This window comes from Wyeomyia smithii, chromosome 3, assembly GCF_029784165.1.
Source record: "Wyeomyia smithii strain HCP4-BCI-WySm-NY-G18 chromosome 3, ASM2978416v1, whole genome shotgun sequence".
In the NCBI taxonomy this organism is placed as follows: Eukaryota; Metazoa; Arthropoda; class Insecta; order Diptera; family Culicidae; genus Wyeomyia; species Wyeomyia smithii.
The window spans coordinates 45775566-45793487 of record NC_073696.1 but is presented as its reverse complement, the minus strand read 5'-3'; the positions used below and the strand labels follow the sequence as shown (position 1 = coordinate 45793487).

At 39.3% G+C, this 17922-nt stretch overlaps 1 protein-coding gene across 6 annotated transcripts in view; it reads right to left on the bottom strand.

Annotated features, from left to right (window-relative positions):
- LOC129726915 (tyrosine-protein kinase hopscotch) overlaps positions 1–17922 on the bottom strand; it is a 50240-nt gene that overhangs the window by 2633 nt on the left and 29685 nt on the right. For 2 of the 6 annotated variants that reach the window (XM_055684166.1, XM_055684172.1), the window contains exons 2-13: positions 9694–9733; positions 8684–9189; positions 7882–8204; positions 7413–7814; positions 7262–7357; positions 6997–7110; positions 6608–6897; positions 6413–6540; positions 5714–6359; positions 5545–5649; positions 4911–5488; positions 4513–4850 (exon numbers count right to left, since the gene is read on the bottom strand). In XM_055684166.1, the coding sequence (XP_055540141.1) occupies positions 4513–4850; positions 4911–5488; positions 5545–5649; positions 5714–6359; positions 6413–6540; positions 6608–6897; positions 6997–7110; positions 7262–7357; positions 7413–7814; positions 7882–8204; positions 8684–8920 (3257 nt within the window). In that variant the 5' untranslated portion in view covers positions 8921–9189; positions 9694–9733. Of the gene's footprint in view, positions 1–4512; positions 4851–4910; positions 5489–5544; positions 5650–5713; positions 6360–6412; positions 6541–6607; positions 6898–6996; positions 7111–7261; positions 7358–7412; positions 7815–7881; positions 8205–8683; positions 9734–17922 lie in introns of all 6 variants that reach the window. The other 4 variants (XM_055684168.1, XM_055684169.1, XM_055684167.1 and 1 more) reach the window with 3 other exon arrangements.

Genomic DNA, 17922 nt, shown 5'->3' with positions numbered 1-17922 from the left:
TTTCGCGTTGGATTTCGCGTCGAGTACCATGGAGTGCCTTCTGGATCTCGCCAAGGGGACTTTCGTGGCTGGCACCAAACTGCCTCTTTCTGTTTCTTTTAGATGATATAACCGACAATGACTGCACGGAGCAATCGAAGCAAGTGAAAAATAAGACGATGGACAGCCAAAACACATCTGCTGCAGAAAACATCCACCGGTACGAAGCACAAACACAAGCATAAAAACAAAACCAGCAGCCAGTAGCTTGCTACAATCGTCGCCCCAATCTACAACTATGGACCATAAACCCTTCATTTTTGCGAATTTGAATATATCTTCTCTTAGGAGCAAACACGTTGAGCTTCTCGATTTCCTAGGCGAGAAGAAGGTCGATATTTCGGTCATTAAGGAGACTCATCTGAAGTCGAAAATTAACGTCTTCCTCCCGGGCTTTCAGCTGGTACGACTAGACAGGATCGGTGCAAGAAGTGGAGAAGTTGCTATCGCTGCGAAGAGCAACGTCGCCTGCTGCCGAGTTTCCAGCTTAAGACTACCAAGGATGGCTTCATCAGGAATAAAGTCGAAACCTCACTCAGCCCAATCACCGCTGCTCAACTACGAAACGATCTGACCAAGCTGACTCGGCGGCGGGCGAAGTACATCATTGCGAGGGACCTGAACGCTCAGCACAAGTTGTGGGGTAACCGAAGACAAATCCGGAATTGCATCTTCGCAGCGGAAGACCTTGTGATCAGGCACTACAACATCAAAGCACCGGAGTGCCCTTCCAGAATCTCCCGGTCCGTGATTCACTCTGTCCTGGACATCTTCCTATCCAAAATGGCCATCTTCGAGGTTTCAGTCGTGTTCGAGGAGCAATCATCCGGTGGTGCTGAACTTGGGTGCCACTGCAGAGACAGTGGCCAATTATCCTAGGCGAGACTACTATCGCACCGACTGGGCCCGGTTCTAACGTATCGTCGACCAGAACACCAACATCGACCACCCCTTGAAAACACTCTCCAGCGTGCGAATGCCGTCGCCCGTGACCCAGCGTTACCCGTACAACAAACTAAGGCGAGTACCGCCTTTCATATCGACAGCAACACTAAACACATCATAGGGTTGCGAAACATCTTTCGACCCCAGACCGAACGAACCGGTGACCGATCCAAAAAGACCATGAGTGGTTACTCTGCTGAACAAGGTTATGTGGGAACGAATCCAAGATCTGCGAAACCACGAGTTTGGCCAAAAACTACGCCAGATTCCTCCAAATTCAAAACCTTTTCGGTCTCTAGCCAGAGTTTTAAAAAAGAGACCAAATCCTATCCCTCCACTTGTTTTGTCCGAGCAGGGGTATTTACTTGTTGAAAAGGCGAACGCGCTGGGGCAGCAGTTCGTGTCGTCACACAATTTGACGTAACGTCGTCAGTCCTTTCGATCTGGCTGTTTCTGAAGGAGTCGACAACCGTTTGGTTCCAAAGGAACATTTAACCTCGAGCTCAAGCACTTGAGCCACGGCTCACCTTCAATGTGGAAGTTAGCTAAAGTCATCCCAGTACTCAAGCCAGGGAAAGATCCTTCTATTCCTAAGAACTATCGTCTAATCAGTTTACTCTCTGCCCTCTCCAAGTCGTTTGAAAAGTCGGCACAATTTTACGAAATATTTAATTAGGATTATCAAAAACTATCTCTCGGACAGAGCTTTTCGAGGGTCTTGGACAATGTGTGCTCAGAGTAACTCAACATCGATGCATCCCAAGGTAGCATCTTGGGTCCTCTCCTGTACAACATCTACACCTCGCACATTCCACCTCTCCCGGGGGTTAAATATTGTCACAATTCGCGGAAGATACCGTGATAATGTACAAGGGTTGCATCATCCTAGTTCTTCTCAATATTTACCATTAAATCACAAATCAATCAACTTTAAGACTTATGGCAGCTTCGTGGAATCATTTCACCGTTCAAAATGGTCCTAAAATAATTCCACGCGAAACGTCGCTTTTTCCGTTATCACTTCACTGATATGACACTCATAATAACCCAGATTCCACGGCAGATGTCACTTCGCGACGTTTTTCTCAGTGACGTGAGTCCCGTAATAGGATTTTGTTCACTTCACTCTGATTTCACAGTGAAGTGACTCCTGTAATAAGCACCAGAATTACGTTCTGCTGGTAATAAATATGTTAATGTTAATAAAACTGTTGTCTTGAAGGAGAATATGATGGCACAGGCAACAGTACTGCACCGAGCAATGTATAAACAGAACGCTGGTTACTCGTCGTCTATCAATGCAGAAAAACTCGATATTAATTTTTGTGCAGTCAAGCCAAGTGAAAATTACATTGCCGCTGTTGACGCACAGTGGGGCGTGGAACACAATCGAATTGCCGTTTGAATTGTCTTCTTCTTCTTGTTTCGTATAGTATAGTATCAGAATTCAATATGATATGCCGCAGAATACGCTGCGCCGCAGGGGACAACAAAATGCGTTGTTTATTTTTGAACTCTACATTCTGCTTTTTTCAGATTTATTTAAATAACTGAATTTAGAGTATTAATAGACTATTAATAGAGTAGACAATAGAAAACCAAAATGCTCCGTACAGATCTTTGAATAGGTAGTTAAACGAGCTGCACTGATGATTATGTTTTACTATCTAAATGAATTTAGTCCAATATGACAATACTAGTAGCATCCCGCGGTGGCGGTATAGAGAAAAACCAAATTCATTTCATCTTGATATTAGAGTTCCGATGGTCCCCGTGGTTCTGTGGTTAGCGATGTCGGTCGGCTAGCTCTACCACACGGTTGTGATATCGGGTTCGATTCCCGATCAGGTCGAGGAACTTTTCGAGCTGGAAATTTTCTCGACTCAGCACTGGGGCACGGTGTACTTTCCATAACCTTACTTGTAATTGAACAACGCTATGCAAACATTAATTTCTGAGGCTAATGTTGTGCATCACTCTAGTCCTGTTTATTTTCGAAGATAACAGACATATAACTTTCAAATATGGTATCTTCGTTGTTCTTTGGTATCTTGAAACTGATCAAATTTTTCTGATTGATTCTGTATACTGATAAAATGTTTAAATTGACCTGAATTGAATGTTAACATGTTCATAAACTTCTATTTCAATTTCAAATTTTCTGTGAATATACATTTTCTACTAAAGCTGTAATTCGTTATCGTTTTTTCCACGAGCTTGTAACTGCAGGAAAAAAAATTATGTGACATCTTTGCCGCTTCGTGATCGGTTAGTGAGCCAACTTCAACAAGACAAATAGATATAGAAGGAAGTTTAATTTCTATTAAATCGTACTCAATTAAATATTTTATAGAAGGTTGCCTTTTCGCTGTATTGGAATGAAAGGTATTTACAACGGTCCAGAAACCAAATTTAGGGGGAAATTTGGGTCTAGAGCTCTATAGCAATATTTTAGGGTGACCAACATTTTCGATGCAAATGTATCTATCTTTTCTAACTAAGTATCTAACTTTTTTATTTTTGTAGATAGAAAACCTTGTTCAACAATTTTATAGCTCCAATAATTTTAAGTAACTTTGTGAAAAAAAAAGGTTTTTCTCTAAAACATTGCTATAGAGCTCTAGACTCAAATTTCCCCCTAAATTTGGTATCTGGACCTTTGTAAATGTTAAAGAGAATATTTTTTTTTCTATGATAGAGTGCTGCAAAGAAATAATCAAAATACAGACCCCGTTCGATTTTGGCAATACGCCAGAGTTTTTTCTGTTGCCAAAATCGAACCATGCCAAAAATGAACGGTTTTTTTTTTTCATGGCGACCTTAACAGTAGAAATGGCCACCAATGAACTAGTTTTAGTTCCAAGTCGTTTGAGGTGTCGCTTGATGAATTTGGGCTGACGACCTAGATTTTTTTTTGTCAGGGAATTAGGATTACGTTGTCCATTGATGTGAACTTTTGTAATATAACGACCTAGATACTTGATATTACCACCCGAACCAAAATACTTTCCTTATGAAAAATGTTGAGCTCAAATTGGTTTAAATAAATCAAGCAAACTACAAAAGTAAAACGAACTCAAATCAAACATAGCTTCAAAATAAAAATATAAAATTATTGTAGTCCTACGTCAACTATGCGGTCGTGTCTTGGATACCACCCTCCTACTATTTGAGATATTTCAATTTTAAAGTTGAAAAATTTTAGTTTTTTATGAAAAAAAAAACTTTTTCTTGTGAGTTATTTATGATCGATATAACACAACTCATTCGTTTACATCAAAGAAATTGGATCAATAATTGAGAAGTTATTTCCATCCTTCGTATTATTCAACCCATGGAAATAAATCTTAACAATTGAACCATTGATCTAATCTCTCCCTCAACCATTTTACCTTAAAAAATCATTATTCAGAGTTTCGATAATTAGCGCAAATTAGGCTTCCACAGTCATATAAGTTATACGCCAGTACACTTGAAGACCCCAACAGGTTAAAGATAAATATAATGATAAAAGTTATCAACACCTACCTGATGCCATCCTTCACAATCAAATCGAACAGCTGGCTGCCGTTCCGAATTTCCACGTTCGGGTATGGTGTGTTGCCACGGGTAAACATTTCGTACAGCGTTACCCCGAAGGACCAAACATCCGACTGGAAGGAGTACTTTTGCGTGCACAGTGTCTCCGGTGCGTACCACTTGATCGGCAGGTGCCGACTGCTCTGCGCCACGTAATAATTACCACCGTCGGTGACCTGCGCTAGCCCAAAGTCGGAGATTTTCACACAATTTATGTTGTGCACCAGAATGTTACGGGCCGCCAGATCGCGATGTATTATTTTCTTCTCGAATAGATGATTCATTCCCTGCAATAGAAAGCACAAATTTCAACTACCATCTCCACTAATACGAGTGATAAGTCTTACATTTGCTATATCTTTCGCGAAGCGCAATAAATTCATCTTTTTCAAATCAGTCGTATAACTCAAGTAGTCCAACAGAGAACCATTCTCCACGTACTCCATAACCACAACCAGCTTGTCCGGCTCGTCGATAAAATTAATAAACTTAACAATGTTCCTATGATTCAACCTCTTCATTATCGAAACCTCCCGTTTGAAGTCTTTGACTGCCTTGTCCATATCCATTGCGTTGCCGAAATTGTTGATCGTTTTAAGCGCCACCTCTTTCGAGTATTTGCCATCGTCGAGACAGCCTCGGTAAACCTTGCCATAGTGTCCCTGACCCAACTCGCCTTGGAAGATTACCTTGGTACCATCTGGCAGCTCGATAAAATCCGGACAGTCATACAGGAAGCGCTCGGCTTGACTTTGACCCCACCCACCGCTATACGAACCGGCACTGTAATGCGTCGAACCACCATTCGAAATTAAGGGATGCGAGCTATTCTCGCTGGATGCATTGCTGCCGCCATCACAATCGCTGCTATGGCTCACATAAGAAGAACTGGAAACATCACCGCGAGATTGCAGCAACGTAGAGTCTGTGAAATATGTAACTCGATTAAATTTTTACCAAAACGATTATTAACAAAGGTACCTGTTTCTATAGATAAAATGCTTTGCTTAGAGTAAGAACCGTTGGTTGAATTCGTTGTTCCGTTTACTGTACTATGGCCTATCACACAATAGTTGCTTTTTTGCTCTAGTCGATAAAAAAAGTTTGATGACGTAAGCTGTACTCAGACGAAACTTGAATAACTACTCACTGGCTTGCACCAATTTCGAAATTATCATCTGCGGAGCGAAGCGTTTATCTGGATCCACCAGCCACCCGTTGTACATGCACTGGTAGATTTCCTTGATATCCTTGCATTCCGCAGGCGCCCCCAACCGATGCCCACCGGCTAAAAATTGTTTTGCATTTTTCACCAGCAGCCGTCTGCCGCGGCTAAAAATCTCCCATAGGGTCGTCGAACAGGCCCAGACATCCGCCTTCATGTCCTGTTTCAACAATTGCACTTCCCTCGGCCCCAGCTCGTGATACTCCAACGGTATCCAGAGCAAATCACGCTCGGTGTATTGCTGCTGCTGACGCAGCCCCGGATCACCGAGTTTCGCTATCAGTCGGTTCTCGTTTCGGTCGTACTGCGTAACCAACATCGACGAACATCGTAGTCGACCGTGGACGAGCCCATTTTCCTGCAGATAGTAGAGAGCACGCGCCAATGAATGGGCAACCTCAATCAGTGACGAAAACGAAACACGCGGATGCCGCCTCAGGAACTCATCCAGCGGACCTTCCCGGTAGCTTTCCAGCACCATCGAGATCGGCTTGAACAGTGTTACGCCGTACAGCTTGATAATGTCCAACGAGTCGATGTTTGCCCAGAAGTCGGCTAGTTGAAGAAAGTCCTGCAAGGAAATAATGTTAGTTCCAGTATCAATCGTTTCGATTTGCTACGTACACTCAGAAATTCATCTTTTTTCTCATTTCGCAGCATTCGTAACGTAACCTCCATCTTAGCATTATTCGGCAGCAGCAGTTCAGCTCTAGTTCGTTCGAAAAACTGGTCCGATTCCTTTTTCAATGCATCTGCAACCATAAAAAGTAGTTTTAAACTTCCAGATTTTACTTCCACGAGCACGAGCGAGCGATTTACTTCTGTTGATGATCAACTCCTTGGCTGCGGTTACAATTTGCGGTCGAATCTGGCGCATCTCTTGCGCATCGAGCAATCGCTTCGAGGTCATATCACTTTCGGGCAGGCACAGCAGCAGATTGGGCGATTTGTCGTGCTCGGTCGGCGATAAACGGTACAGGTTTTTAATGTCCGAGTTGAGATTCCGTAACGCGTCCAGCAATTCGTCGTAGGTGCTCACTTCACCGGCTTCTCGATGCACATGCCACCGGCTCTGACCGTAGGTTAGTTTATAAGTCTTCCTCTGATTCCTATGATAGATAAGTAGTAGTATCGATTCGGTAGTAAAGTAATGATGACGACACGCTCCCGCTAATGAGCGTAAGTAACGGGTAACAGCTCATACTTACTCTCGTTCCAGAATGTCTACGTAGTAGGTGTCGTAGTGGGTTTCGCATTGACGTACGATGTTTGCACCGATGCTGCTATTCTTCTCTGCTATTTTACTGTAGGAGAATTTTCCTCTAAAAAGTTAGGGAACGACAGAAATAAATCAATTTTTACGATCATGAGGAAGTTTTATGAGGATAAAAGTATTGTTCATCGCTGATTATTGACGTCAATCATTTGATTTATAGGTTATAGGGTGAGAATGAGCTCGAATTGCTAACTTACCCAATAGGCCCATGGCATTTAAGTTCTGTTAGTCTGTTTAACGACGGTGAGTACAAGTAGGGTTTACAAAGGTACACTGTCCACTTACACATTAATCTACGAAATAGTGAGTTACGATTAAATAGGCCTTTTAACAACCTGGGAAACTTACCTATAGTAACCAGCTAAGCATGTTACGAATGAATCTAATTCAGTCTGACTGCTAAAGTCTATGGAGTAAAGATTCGACTGATCCTTTAGTGAAATATTCACCGTAAGACCTTCTACTAGTATAGTAAATATTTCCTCGATATTCGCAATGTGTCGCCACTCTCGCGAATAGAACACTTTCAACCCTGGCAGTGAGTCACCACCATCTTTTTGCACGTTTTTGCCCGACTTTGCACCGGAAGGGACCCTTTGGCAGTAGGGTACGAACTTGACTTTAACCCGGCACTTGCCCGGCTTCAGCATGCCATCCTCGCGCGGATACGGAATACTACCACTGTACTCCTCGTACAAGTAACCGGGCGCGATGTTGTCTATGTCGTCGATATATACACTTTTCACATAACTGTAAGGAAATGATAATTACATTATTAAATTTAAGGTCCTCTAGTTTCAACTTAACAAAGACTTACTCTACATCGTGATCCTTATAACAGATCTTGTTCAACGAACTAAAAACCTTCGAGCGGGCCCAGTTGAAGAAGAGCAGCGAGTGCTCTTTGTTGATTTTGCGTGGGATGTACTCATCGTAGGTGCGCTTCAAGTCGTTCACGGTCACACCATCCTCGACCATCTTCCGGTACATATCGTTGACGACATAGCCCAGGATTTTGTTCTTGTACTCGTCGTACTCGATCTCGCTGATTTTGCTCTGGAGCAGATCGTGCCGCAGCTGGTAGTAGTAGTAATTGAAGAGGGCACGGTCCAGCGTTTTTAGGTTGGAAAGCTTGGGGATCTGAATAGAGAATGAATACGGAAATGGTACTGAGCACACATAGTTCGAATTGAGTAATCAATTATAACTTTTTCTGTTACGATTATTGAGATCCCTCAGAGAGACACATCTACCCGAGCCTTCACCAATACCCCCAGTTTTTAATTAGGCATTGAACCTAGATCTGTCTTCACATTGCTCTCATCTGTAAACTGCTCGCAAAGTTTTCGATTATTTGCGCTAGCTTGATATTGATGTACAACGCACAATTTTGGTAGCAACCTTAAATTATCTATACGACACTCGTTTTAACAACTATTTCGTTTTGTTTTCTTTCACATGCTTAGTGTACTATCCAATCTAGTTTAGATTACTACCTTTTACCACTGTCTGTTGAAACTACCGTTTTAAAAGGCACAATAGTTAAACGTAGTTCTTCTTTTATCTGCGTCATATATAAATAACAAAGTTTTAAGTACCATACTTTCGAATCAACTCACCTTGAACCGCACTCGGAACTCGTACTTCTTGCCGGGCTGGGGCCGCGCACAAGGCGGTAAAAACCATCGTTCGTCGTGTATCCGCAAACCCACCAGCAGCTGTACCAAGGGTCCGATTCCGAACTGATTGCAAAGCTGCAAGCACAGATCCTCGCTGGTGTCCTCCTCGTGAATCGGAACGTCGATGAAGCGATCTTTCAAATAAACGTACACCTGGCACTTGCACTCATCGGACATGATCCCGGTGAAAAGCACCACGGAGTATTAACAGTCTCTTGCCTACGATTCTACGCACAGACATTCACTGAAACAGCATCCTGTGCCAGTTTCATTCGTTGCCAGTGAAAACAGCCCCCGTTATCAACGTTTTTTGTTCATTATTATGCTGACTTTTCGCTGCTGCTCCACTTGCTTGCATGTATTTGTTATCACACTAATTTCATTATTGTTATTATGAAACTAAACACTTAAACAGTCCGACGGGAAACTCCAATTACATGCGAACACTGAAAAGAAAAACATTACATTTGTTTACCAGTGGGAGCACAGAACAGCGCAGCACGTCCGCACAGTCGAATGAAGACGATTGAATGAGAAACTCCTGCTGTTCGGATCGCTTTTGACCGTCACAGGACCCACGGCAGGGTGGTATGTTTTTCGATGCGCAGCTTTTAGGGTCTATTTTTAAGTTGGTAATTTAATATTCAACCGATGTTAATAAACAGATTAAATCAAATAAAAGACCAACCACACAATCATTACATCCACCCTACCGAGCGCTATTGACAGGTTGAAAATCACGCCGCACCAATTACGGCTAATTGCAGATGCAATATCATCTACAGTATCAATAGGGCGATGGGTTTTAGAATACTGAAGAACCGACTTGGAGTAATCGTGGCGTTTGTCATGTTTCCCGTCAATCAATCAAATTAACACAGTTTCACCGTCGACATCACGATCTATCGAACACAATGTCCCACAGTGAAGGCTCATGGAAAGTGCTTTACCCTGTAGATCGCTTGGAAATCACCAACGGGACTCAGTTATCTGAAATATGTGCAAAAGAAATAGAACATTTTAAAGTTAGCTGATAAGAACGGACGAAAGAATGAATGAGTACACAGTTGGCAGCCGGAAAGCTGAAATGAAGACGCAAAACAACCAGTCACTGACTGAGTCAATATTGAGAAAGAAAATAAACGACTGGAGCTGACTTCCATTCTAGACGGGACGAGTAGCTAATTGTAGAGTGCGATAATCGTTGCGCTATTGCCGATCTGTCTGATAGCAACACGCGCAGGGCAACAACACCGGGAGACGCGGCACGAATCATAAATGTTTGGAATACTGTTAACTTTTTTCTATTCAATAGATTCGAAAAAAAAAGTGTAAGCATCTGTTGTGGAGAAGGAATCGAACAAAGCGTTGGCTACGCAATGCGAAAAATGAGAGGTATTTAGAGGGATATTACACTAAAGATTGCTGAAAGCTCATTCTTACGGAGCAACTATAATAATGTATTCCATAGTTTAAATTCGATGATATATTATGACTGTCTATATTGCAAAAAAAAAAACAACTGACTGGAAACCAGAATGCAACACATGGAATTGTTTGAATTCTAATTCCATATCACCGCCGCCTCCTGGACGCTCTCTAGGGCTGGAGGTGTGTCGGGGTTACCGAGGTTGTATAAAAACGTACGTGGTTCAACTTATGCTTGAGTGCACGCTTAAACAATGGGAATATCTGGCAGAATATTAATTTTGTGTGTTCAAAAATAATGTTTACCAATCTCTAATTCAAGTTAAGCACGCATAGAGAGAATAACGTTCAAATATTGTAAGCTGAGTTTGAATCATAGAATAATTTTGACAGCATTCACTTAACATCTCTCTCACTGTGAACCCGGGTGAAGCAACAGCTTGTTGATTTTTCACCACTGCAAATTCTAATATCGTGTTATTGTAATATGAAACCGAACGTCTGATTTCAGAACGCCAAACACGACATGCGTGATAAAATTCCTAATGCGCAGTGAAAAAAAAATGAACACAAATACGCTTGAGTTACTGCTGTTTGGCGTGCGAATTTGAATTGTTCGCAGTGTGCTAAAAAATCAAATCGGTCAGTCGAATCGTAATGCGAAATATGTTATATTTAGCCGTCAAGCATGCTGCTCCATTGTTGTGAGATGATACAAATACTTAGAAAGCGGTATGTTTTGCAAACAACTCTTTGTTCAAACTAAACTGCGCCATGTAGATTGTAGTACCCGATTTACTAGTCAACATCAGTCCAATGTTTTTTTTTTTTTAGCAATGCTAAGTTTATATCAAAACATAAATAATAAATAGAGTATGTAGGGGTAAACAGGGTAAGACCGCCCTGCGGGGTAAGACCGCCCACCGTAGTTTTACTACCAAGTTATGAAATAATTGAAAAATTTCTTTAACGTGTCTATTACAGTATAATTACATAACATTTTGCACGTTTTTCTGTTTTGATAGTGCGCGAACGGTCGCAGAAATAAATAAAAACAACCTTTCAGATGGCAACCAGTCAATGCGCTATTGTTTTGCGGCAACGGGACTTAAGGTTTTTCAGTCTAAAAATCAATTGTTTTGTTCGTGAAAATACGTTCAATCGCTTGCCTGAATCTATCTTCTTACGGAAATATCGAAGGCCGTGAGTAATCTTGTAATTTTGACTACTTTTTCGGTCAAATATGAAAATGTTCCACTGGGGGTAAAGTCGCCCACTATACAAGGGGTAAAACCGCCACGTATACAACTGCTTGTTGTTTTACTTCAAGACCCAAATGCCTCGACACTACAAAGGGAATATTCACAGGATCAGTAAAGCAACTTCAAGCCACATAAGACATCGATGTTAATCGACCATTTTCGATTTGGTTGAAGCTTTTCTAGTAATATATTTTAACAAGACTTATTTTTGAAAAAGTAAACCTGTTTGAAAATGGTGTCAATGAACCAAAATAATTTTAGAGCCAGGACGGTTTGTTTGATTGGTATGACGTCTCCGGCAGAATTAAAAATAGTAGTTTTTTACTTCCGAAAAAAGTACACACTCTAAAAAAATTTAGAAAAGATATAAAAATAGAATTAATATATATATATATATATATATATATATATATATATATATATATATATATATATATATATATATATATATATATATATATATATATATATATATATATATATATATATATATATATATATATATATATATATATATATATATATATATATATATATATATTATATATATATATATATATATATATATATATATATATATATATATATATATATATATATATATATATATATATATATATATATTTATATATAAATATATACATATATAATATATATATATATATATGAATTTTCAAATTTATTTAAAAAACATGTTTTTGCCCGTAAAATCTACAAAAGGTAAGCTAAAATTTGATGGTTGTTGGATCATGGAGTTATAGAAATATTAATAGCTCAAATTTTGTAAAGAATTTTTTTTTTGTTTGGTGTATAGAGTCGTTGGTAATTTTGTTCTTCAAAAAAAAAACATAGAAAATTGAAAATATAAATAAAAGAAATAGTAATTATTAGTATTTTTCTATACATAATAAGTCTTCAAAAGAATCATACAGACAGGTTTAACGAGTTTTAAATTTTAGCTTAAAGATAGGTATATTATGAATTCAATATCTTGAAAAACCCCAATTCAGAAAAATCTATTCATTTGCAAACCAAAAAAGTTACCTAAACATTGATTTGAACTTGAATAATCAGAAAACAAAATAAGTTAAAACTTAGAAAAAAAATTTTTTTTCAGATTTTTCACAGTGTATATTTTATTTAAAAAGAAAAAAAATACCATCTACAACTTTGTCAGAGACACTATACCGATAAAATCAACCGTTTCGGTCCTAAAAATATTGTTTATCCTCACAAAATGGTGGGCGATCTTACCCCGCTGGTGGGCGGGCTTACCCCGCATGAAAAAGATCTGCACATTTTCAATGAATTTTAAAAATTAAAAAAAAAAACTGGAAAATAAACAAAAATATTTCAGTTCTTTTTTTTTAAATGCGGGTATTGAATAGAAGAACCTCTTAGCGAAGAAAAAATGAAATTGCAGCCGCAACTTTTTTCTCTATAAACAGAATTGCCTAAGGGGGCGGTCTTACCCCGCTTAGCCCTATATTATTTTTATCCTGCTTGATTTTTCGTGGTTGAACTGCATAACCACCGCTGGTTTCTTGAAATAACTCATAGATAAATAATAGCTTGGTGTTCACTTACGACGAGGCAGATCAAACAAATTTCCACGAAACATAAACTCCTCTCCCTCCCAGCCACTTTTTCTGTCATCTTTCACAAACGATTATGCACCGCAGAGCAAGAATGCACTTATTCTATATAAGACATGTTGCATTGTGCAACAATACTATCCTAAAGAGTGCGTAGGTACATATTTCTACTATCCATCAGATGTTCGAGTTCGACACCGCACGCGAGGTGTTAGGCTACTGACATACTGAGGCGTCAAATGAAGCGAAGCAAGAAGCGTCGCAAAAACGTCCGAGCTACTTCTTCAAACGTCTATATGAAACGCTTAAACCGGTCATACTGGAGCGGCAAAGACGCGTCGATAGAGGCGGCGAAACAGAACGAGTAGTGTTTTGACGCGCGTATATGTACGCGGTAATACCATATTCAGACTAAATCTTTTATCGCCAGGTGCTTTATATTTGCTTTGTTTTGGTTTGGTAATTTAAAAAAGCAAATAAAATACATTTTCGTTTAGAAAATGTTAAAATGTTTAGAAGAGGGTTGTGCAGTAAATCCATGTTCAGACTAAACCTGATATCGCCAGGTACTTAATATTTGCTTTATTTTGGTCTTAAATCTTAAAAAAGAAAAAAAGTAGGATAGAAAATACTATCGGGAAAAATTTTCAGGTCGTCGGGAAAATAGCACTGATATTATTGATTGATATTGTTGAGTTTTGATTCGAATGGCCAGAAATTTAGCATGCTGAACTTCTTTGGTCGCGAAAATGCAAGCCGCTGAGTAACTAGCTGTGCTCACATGGGTTATTGAAATCCTAACAGATATTATAAACTAGTTGAACGTTGCTCGGGGTCAACGGGTTTAAAATTCAGAATAATTTCTTATATTTTTTACTACGTCTGTAGCGCAACTCACTTCAGTAATATTATTTTATTTCATGAAAAAATCTCTATGTTTACTAAAACGTAATTTTCCGTGCTTGAAGAAGCAAAAAAATCTTCATTGGACGAATTCATATTTCCTTCAAACAAAACCGCTACTGGAATCTAGGAATATGACAACACAACGCATTTGCGACGCTCGCTCCAGTATGTCATAGGAAGCTTCACCCAACGCTTCTGTTTATTCCGCTTCTCAAACGCTCAACGCTTCGCTTCATTTGACGCCTCAGTATGACAGTAGCCTTATTTGTTTTCACGCCTTACCGCCGCGATCCAATCCAGGTGTTCATCCTGCGTAAATTCATCCCGACAGCGTCGCGCACGATCTGGCGTGGCCTTTGATGAAAACAACGCTGAGCGTGTTTTTCGAGGGGTAATTAGGCTGAACAATTCCAGTCGGCCCGCCGAGCGCACACACAACTCATCCGTGCTTTGATCAATCAAGTTCAGTTTTGTTTATGTTCGGTACCTAGCTATACTTTTCCAGTGCCGAACGTGAACCATTAGTTATCACACCGATGGGTAACTGCGGCACTACAATCGTTTATCGATGGAGTTTTTCGACTGTTTTAACTCCAACACACTCTCTGTATGGTAGTCACGTTTTTCGCACTTTAGATAATCAATTTCACTGTCAATATTATCGTACTACGGCAGTTGTGTAAATAACAAGTTGAAATAACCAGAGCTAAATTCGTTTTGTTGCAGAATGAGTTTTGCGAATGTGGAACGAATTTTTAGTTCAGATCAGGCCATTACATAAACCACTGTCTGTCGGTAACCGCAAGTCAGTCCAATCCCATCTGTTAAAATATTAAAATGAGATAACGTGTTGTTATTCGTTGCAGTGTAAAGCCGTCATCCATTCGCACTGCGGAAGCGTATGTCCATGAGAACAGTTCAAAAAATGTCAGCGTTGGAAAATTTCAAGATGTACGGAACCGATAAAAGCTCATACGGTGAGGATTCTGATGAAGAAACTGAGGATCTTTATATATGTCGAGATGATCAAAATCCGTTTGAGGCTCGAGCATCACCTCCGGATATTGCTGATAAAAATTTTCTTTGAGTACTGCTGGTTTTCCGGATAGGTAGATCCACGAAGAAGCGAACCCAGAAACAAACCCAAAAAGAGGACTCTACAAAGAGGAGGCGTAAGGCACATGCCATAAAGGCAACCAACTGAACAAGAGTGGGAAGGATGACAGGATTCAGATCCAAGATCGATTCAGGCCACGTTTTTCCGAGAAACAGTGAAGTTGGTTACATTTACCCGTCGTGTTGAAGACCATTTAATTTTAGAGGAACTTAAGAAGCGGAAGAACTACAGATTCCACTTAGTGGCCGAAAAAATTGAATCTTTGAAGGTAGGTATGCCGGAAGTTCGATATGAACACGATCGGCTTCAAAGTACAGTGCAAGTCTTCGATTCTTCACCAAAAGCAAGCTGGTCATATCGTAACTGACGAATCATCTGAAAACCCTGAGTCGTGCCCGATATGTGAAAAATATGCTAAGCATTTGCGTTTGGCATTTCATATCGAAGATATGAAGTATATTATTATCAAGAAGGGATGCTTTGACCCTTGTTATAATAATGTTTTCGATAAAAGTAAACCTATGAAGCGATGGAATCCACTCTCAAAAAAGCATATGAAGCAGATTCAGACAGGTGGATTCTTTATGGGAGATACGCTGAAATGTTAACTGAAACCCAAAGGAATCAATCAAGAGAGAAAAGTAGCATTGCTTAATGACGTTTTATCTGAAATATGTGCAAAAGAAATAGAACATTTTAAAGTTAGCTGATAAGAACGGACGAAAGAATGAATGAGTACACAGTTGGCAGCCGGAAAGCTGAAATGAAGACGCAAAACAACCAGTCACTGACTGAGTCAATATTGAGAAAGAAAATAAACGACTGGAGCTGACTTCCATTCTAGACGGGACGAGTAGCTAATTGTAGAGTGCGATAATCGTTGCGCTATTGCCGATCTGTCTGATAGCAACACGCGCAGGGCAACAACACCGGGAGACGCGGCACGAATCATAAATGTTTGGAATACTGTTAACTTTTTTCTATTCAATAGATTCGAAAAAAAAAGTGTAAGCATCTGTTGTGGAGAAGGAATCGAACAAAGCGTTGGCTACGCAATGCGAAAAATGAGAGGTATTTAGAGGGATATTACACTAAAGATTGCTGAAAGCTCATTCTTACGGAGCAACTATAATAATGTATTCCATAGTTTAAATTCGATGATATATTATGACTGTCTATATTGCAAAAAAAAAAAACAACTGACTGGAAACCAGAATGCAACACATGGAATTGTTTGAATTCTAATTCCATATCACCGCCGCCTCCTGGACGCTCTCTAGGGCTGGAGGTGTGTCGGGGTTACCGAGGTTGTATAAAAACGTACGTGGTTCAACTTATGCTTGAGTGCACGCTTAAACAATGGGAATATCTGGCAGAATATTAATTTTGTGTGTTCAAAAATAATGTTTACCAATCTCTAATTCAAGTTAAGCACGCATAGAGAGAATAACGTTCAAATATTGTAAGCTGAGTTTGAATCATAGAATAATTTTGACAGCATTCACTTAACATCTCTCTCACTGTGAACCCGGGTGAAGCAACAGCTTGTTGATTTTTCACCACTGCAAATTCTAATATCGTGTTATTGTAATATGAAACCGAACGTCTGATTTCAGAACGCCAAACACGACATGCGTGATAAAATTCCTAATGCGCAGTGAAAAAAAAATGAACACAAATACGCTTGAGTTACTGCTGTTTGGCGTGCGAATTTGAATTGTTCGCAGTGTGCTAAAAAATCAAATCGGTCAGTCGAATCGTAATGCGAAATATGTTATATTTAGCCGTCAAGCATGCTGCTCCATTGTTGTGAGATGATACAAATACTTAGAAAGCGGTATGTTTTGCAAACAACTCTTTGTTCAAACTAAACTGCGCCATGTAGATTGTAGTACCCGATTTACTAGTCAACATCAGTCCAATGTTTTTTTTTTTTTAGCAATGCTAAGTTTATATCAAAACATAAATAATAAATAGAGTATGTAGGGGTAAACAGGGTAAGACCGCCCTGCGGGGTAAGACCGCCCACCGTAGTTTTACTACCAAGTTATGAAATAATTGAAAAATTTCTTTAACGTGTCTATTACAGTATAATTACATAACATTTTGCACGTTTTTCTGTTTTGATAGTGCGCGAACGGTCGCAGAAATAAATAAAAACAACCTTTCAGATGGCAACCAGTCAATGCGCTATTGTTTTGCGGCAACGGGACTTAAGGTTTTTCAGTCTAAAAATCAATTGTTTTGTTCGTGAAAATACGTTCAATCGCTTGCCTGAATCTATCTTCTTACGGAAATATCGAAGGCCGTGAGTAATCTTGTAATTTTGACTACTTTTTCGGTCAAATATGAAAATGTTCCACTGGGGGTAAAGTCGCCCACTATACAAGGGGTAAAACCGCCACGTATACAACTGCTTGTTGTTTTACTTCAAGACCCAAATGCCTCGACACTACAAAGGGAATATTCACAGGATCAGTAAAGCAACTTCAAGCCACATAAGACATCGATGTTAATCGACCATTTTCGATTTGGTTGAAGCTTTTCTAGTAATATATTTTAACAAGACTTATTTTTGAAAAAGTAAACCTGTTTGAAAATGGTGTCAATGAACCAAAATAATTTTAGAGCCAGGACGGTTTGTTTGATTGGTATGACGTCTCCGGCAGAATTAAAAATAGTAGTTTTTTACTTCCGAAAAAAGTACACACTCTAAAAAAATTTAGAAAAGATATAAAAATAGAATTAATATATATATATATATATATATATATATATATATATATATATATATATATATATATATATATATTATATATATATATATATTATATATATATATATATATATATATATATATATATATATATA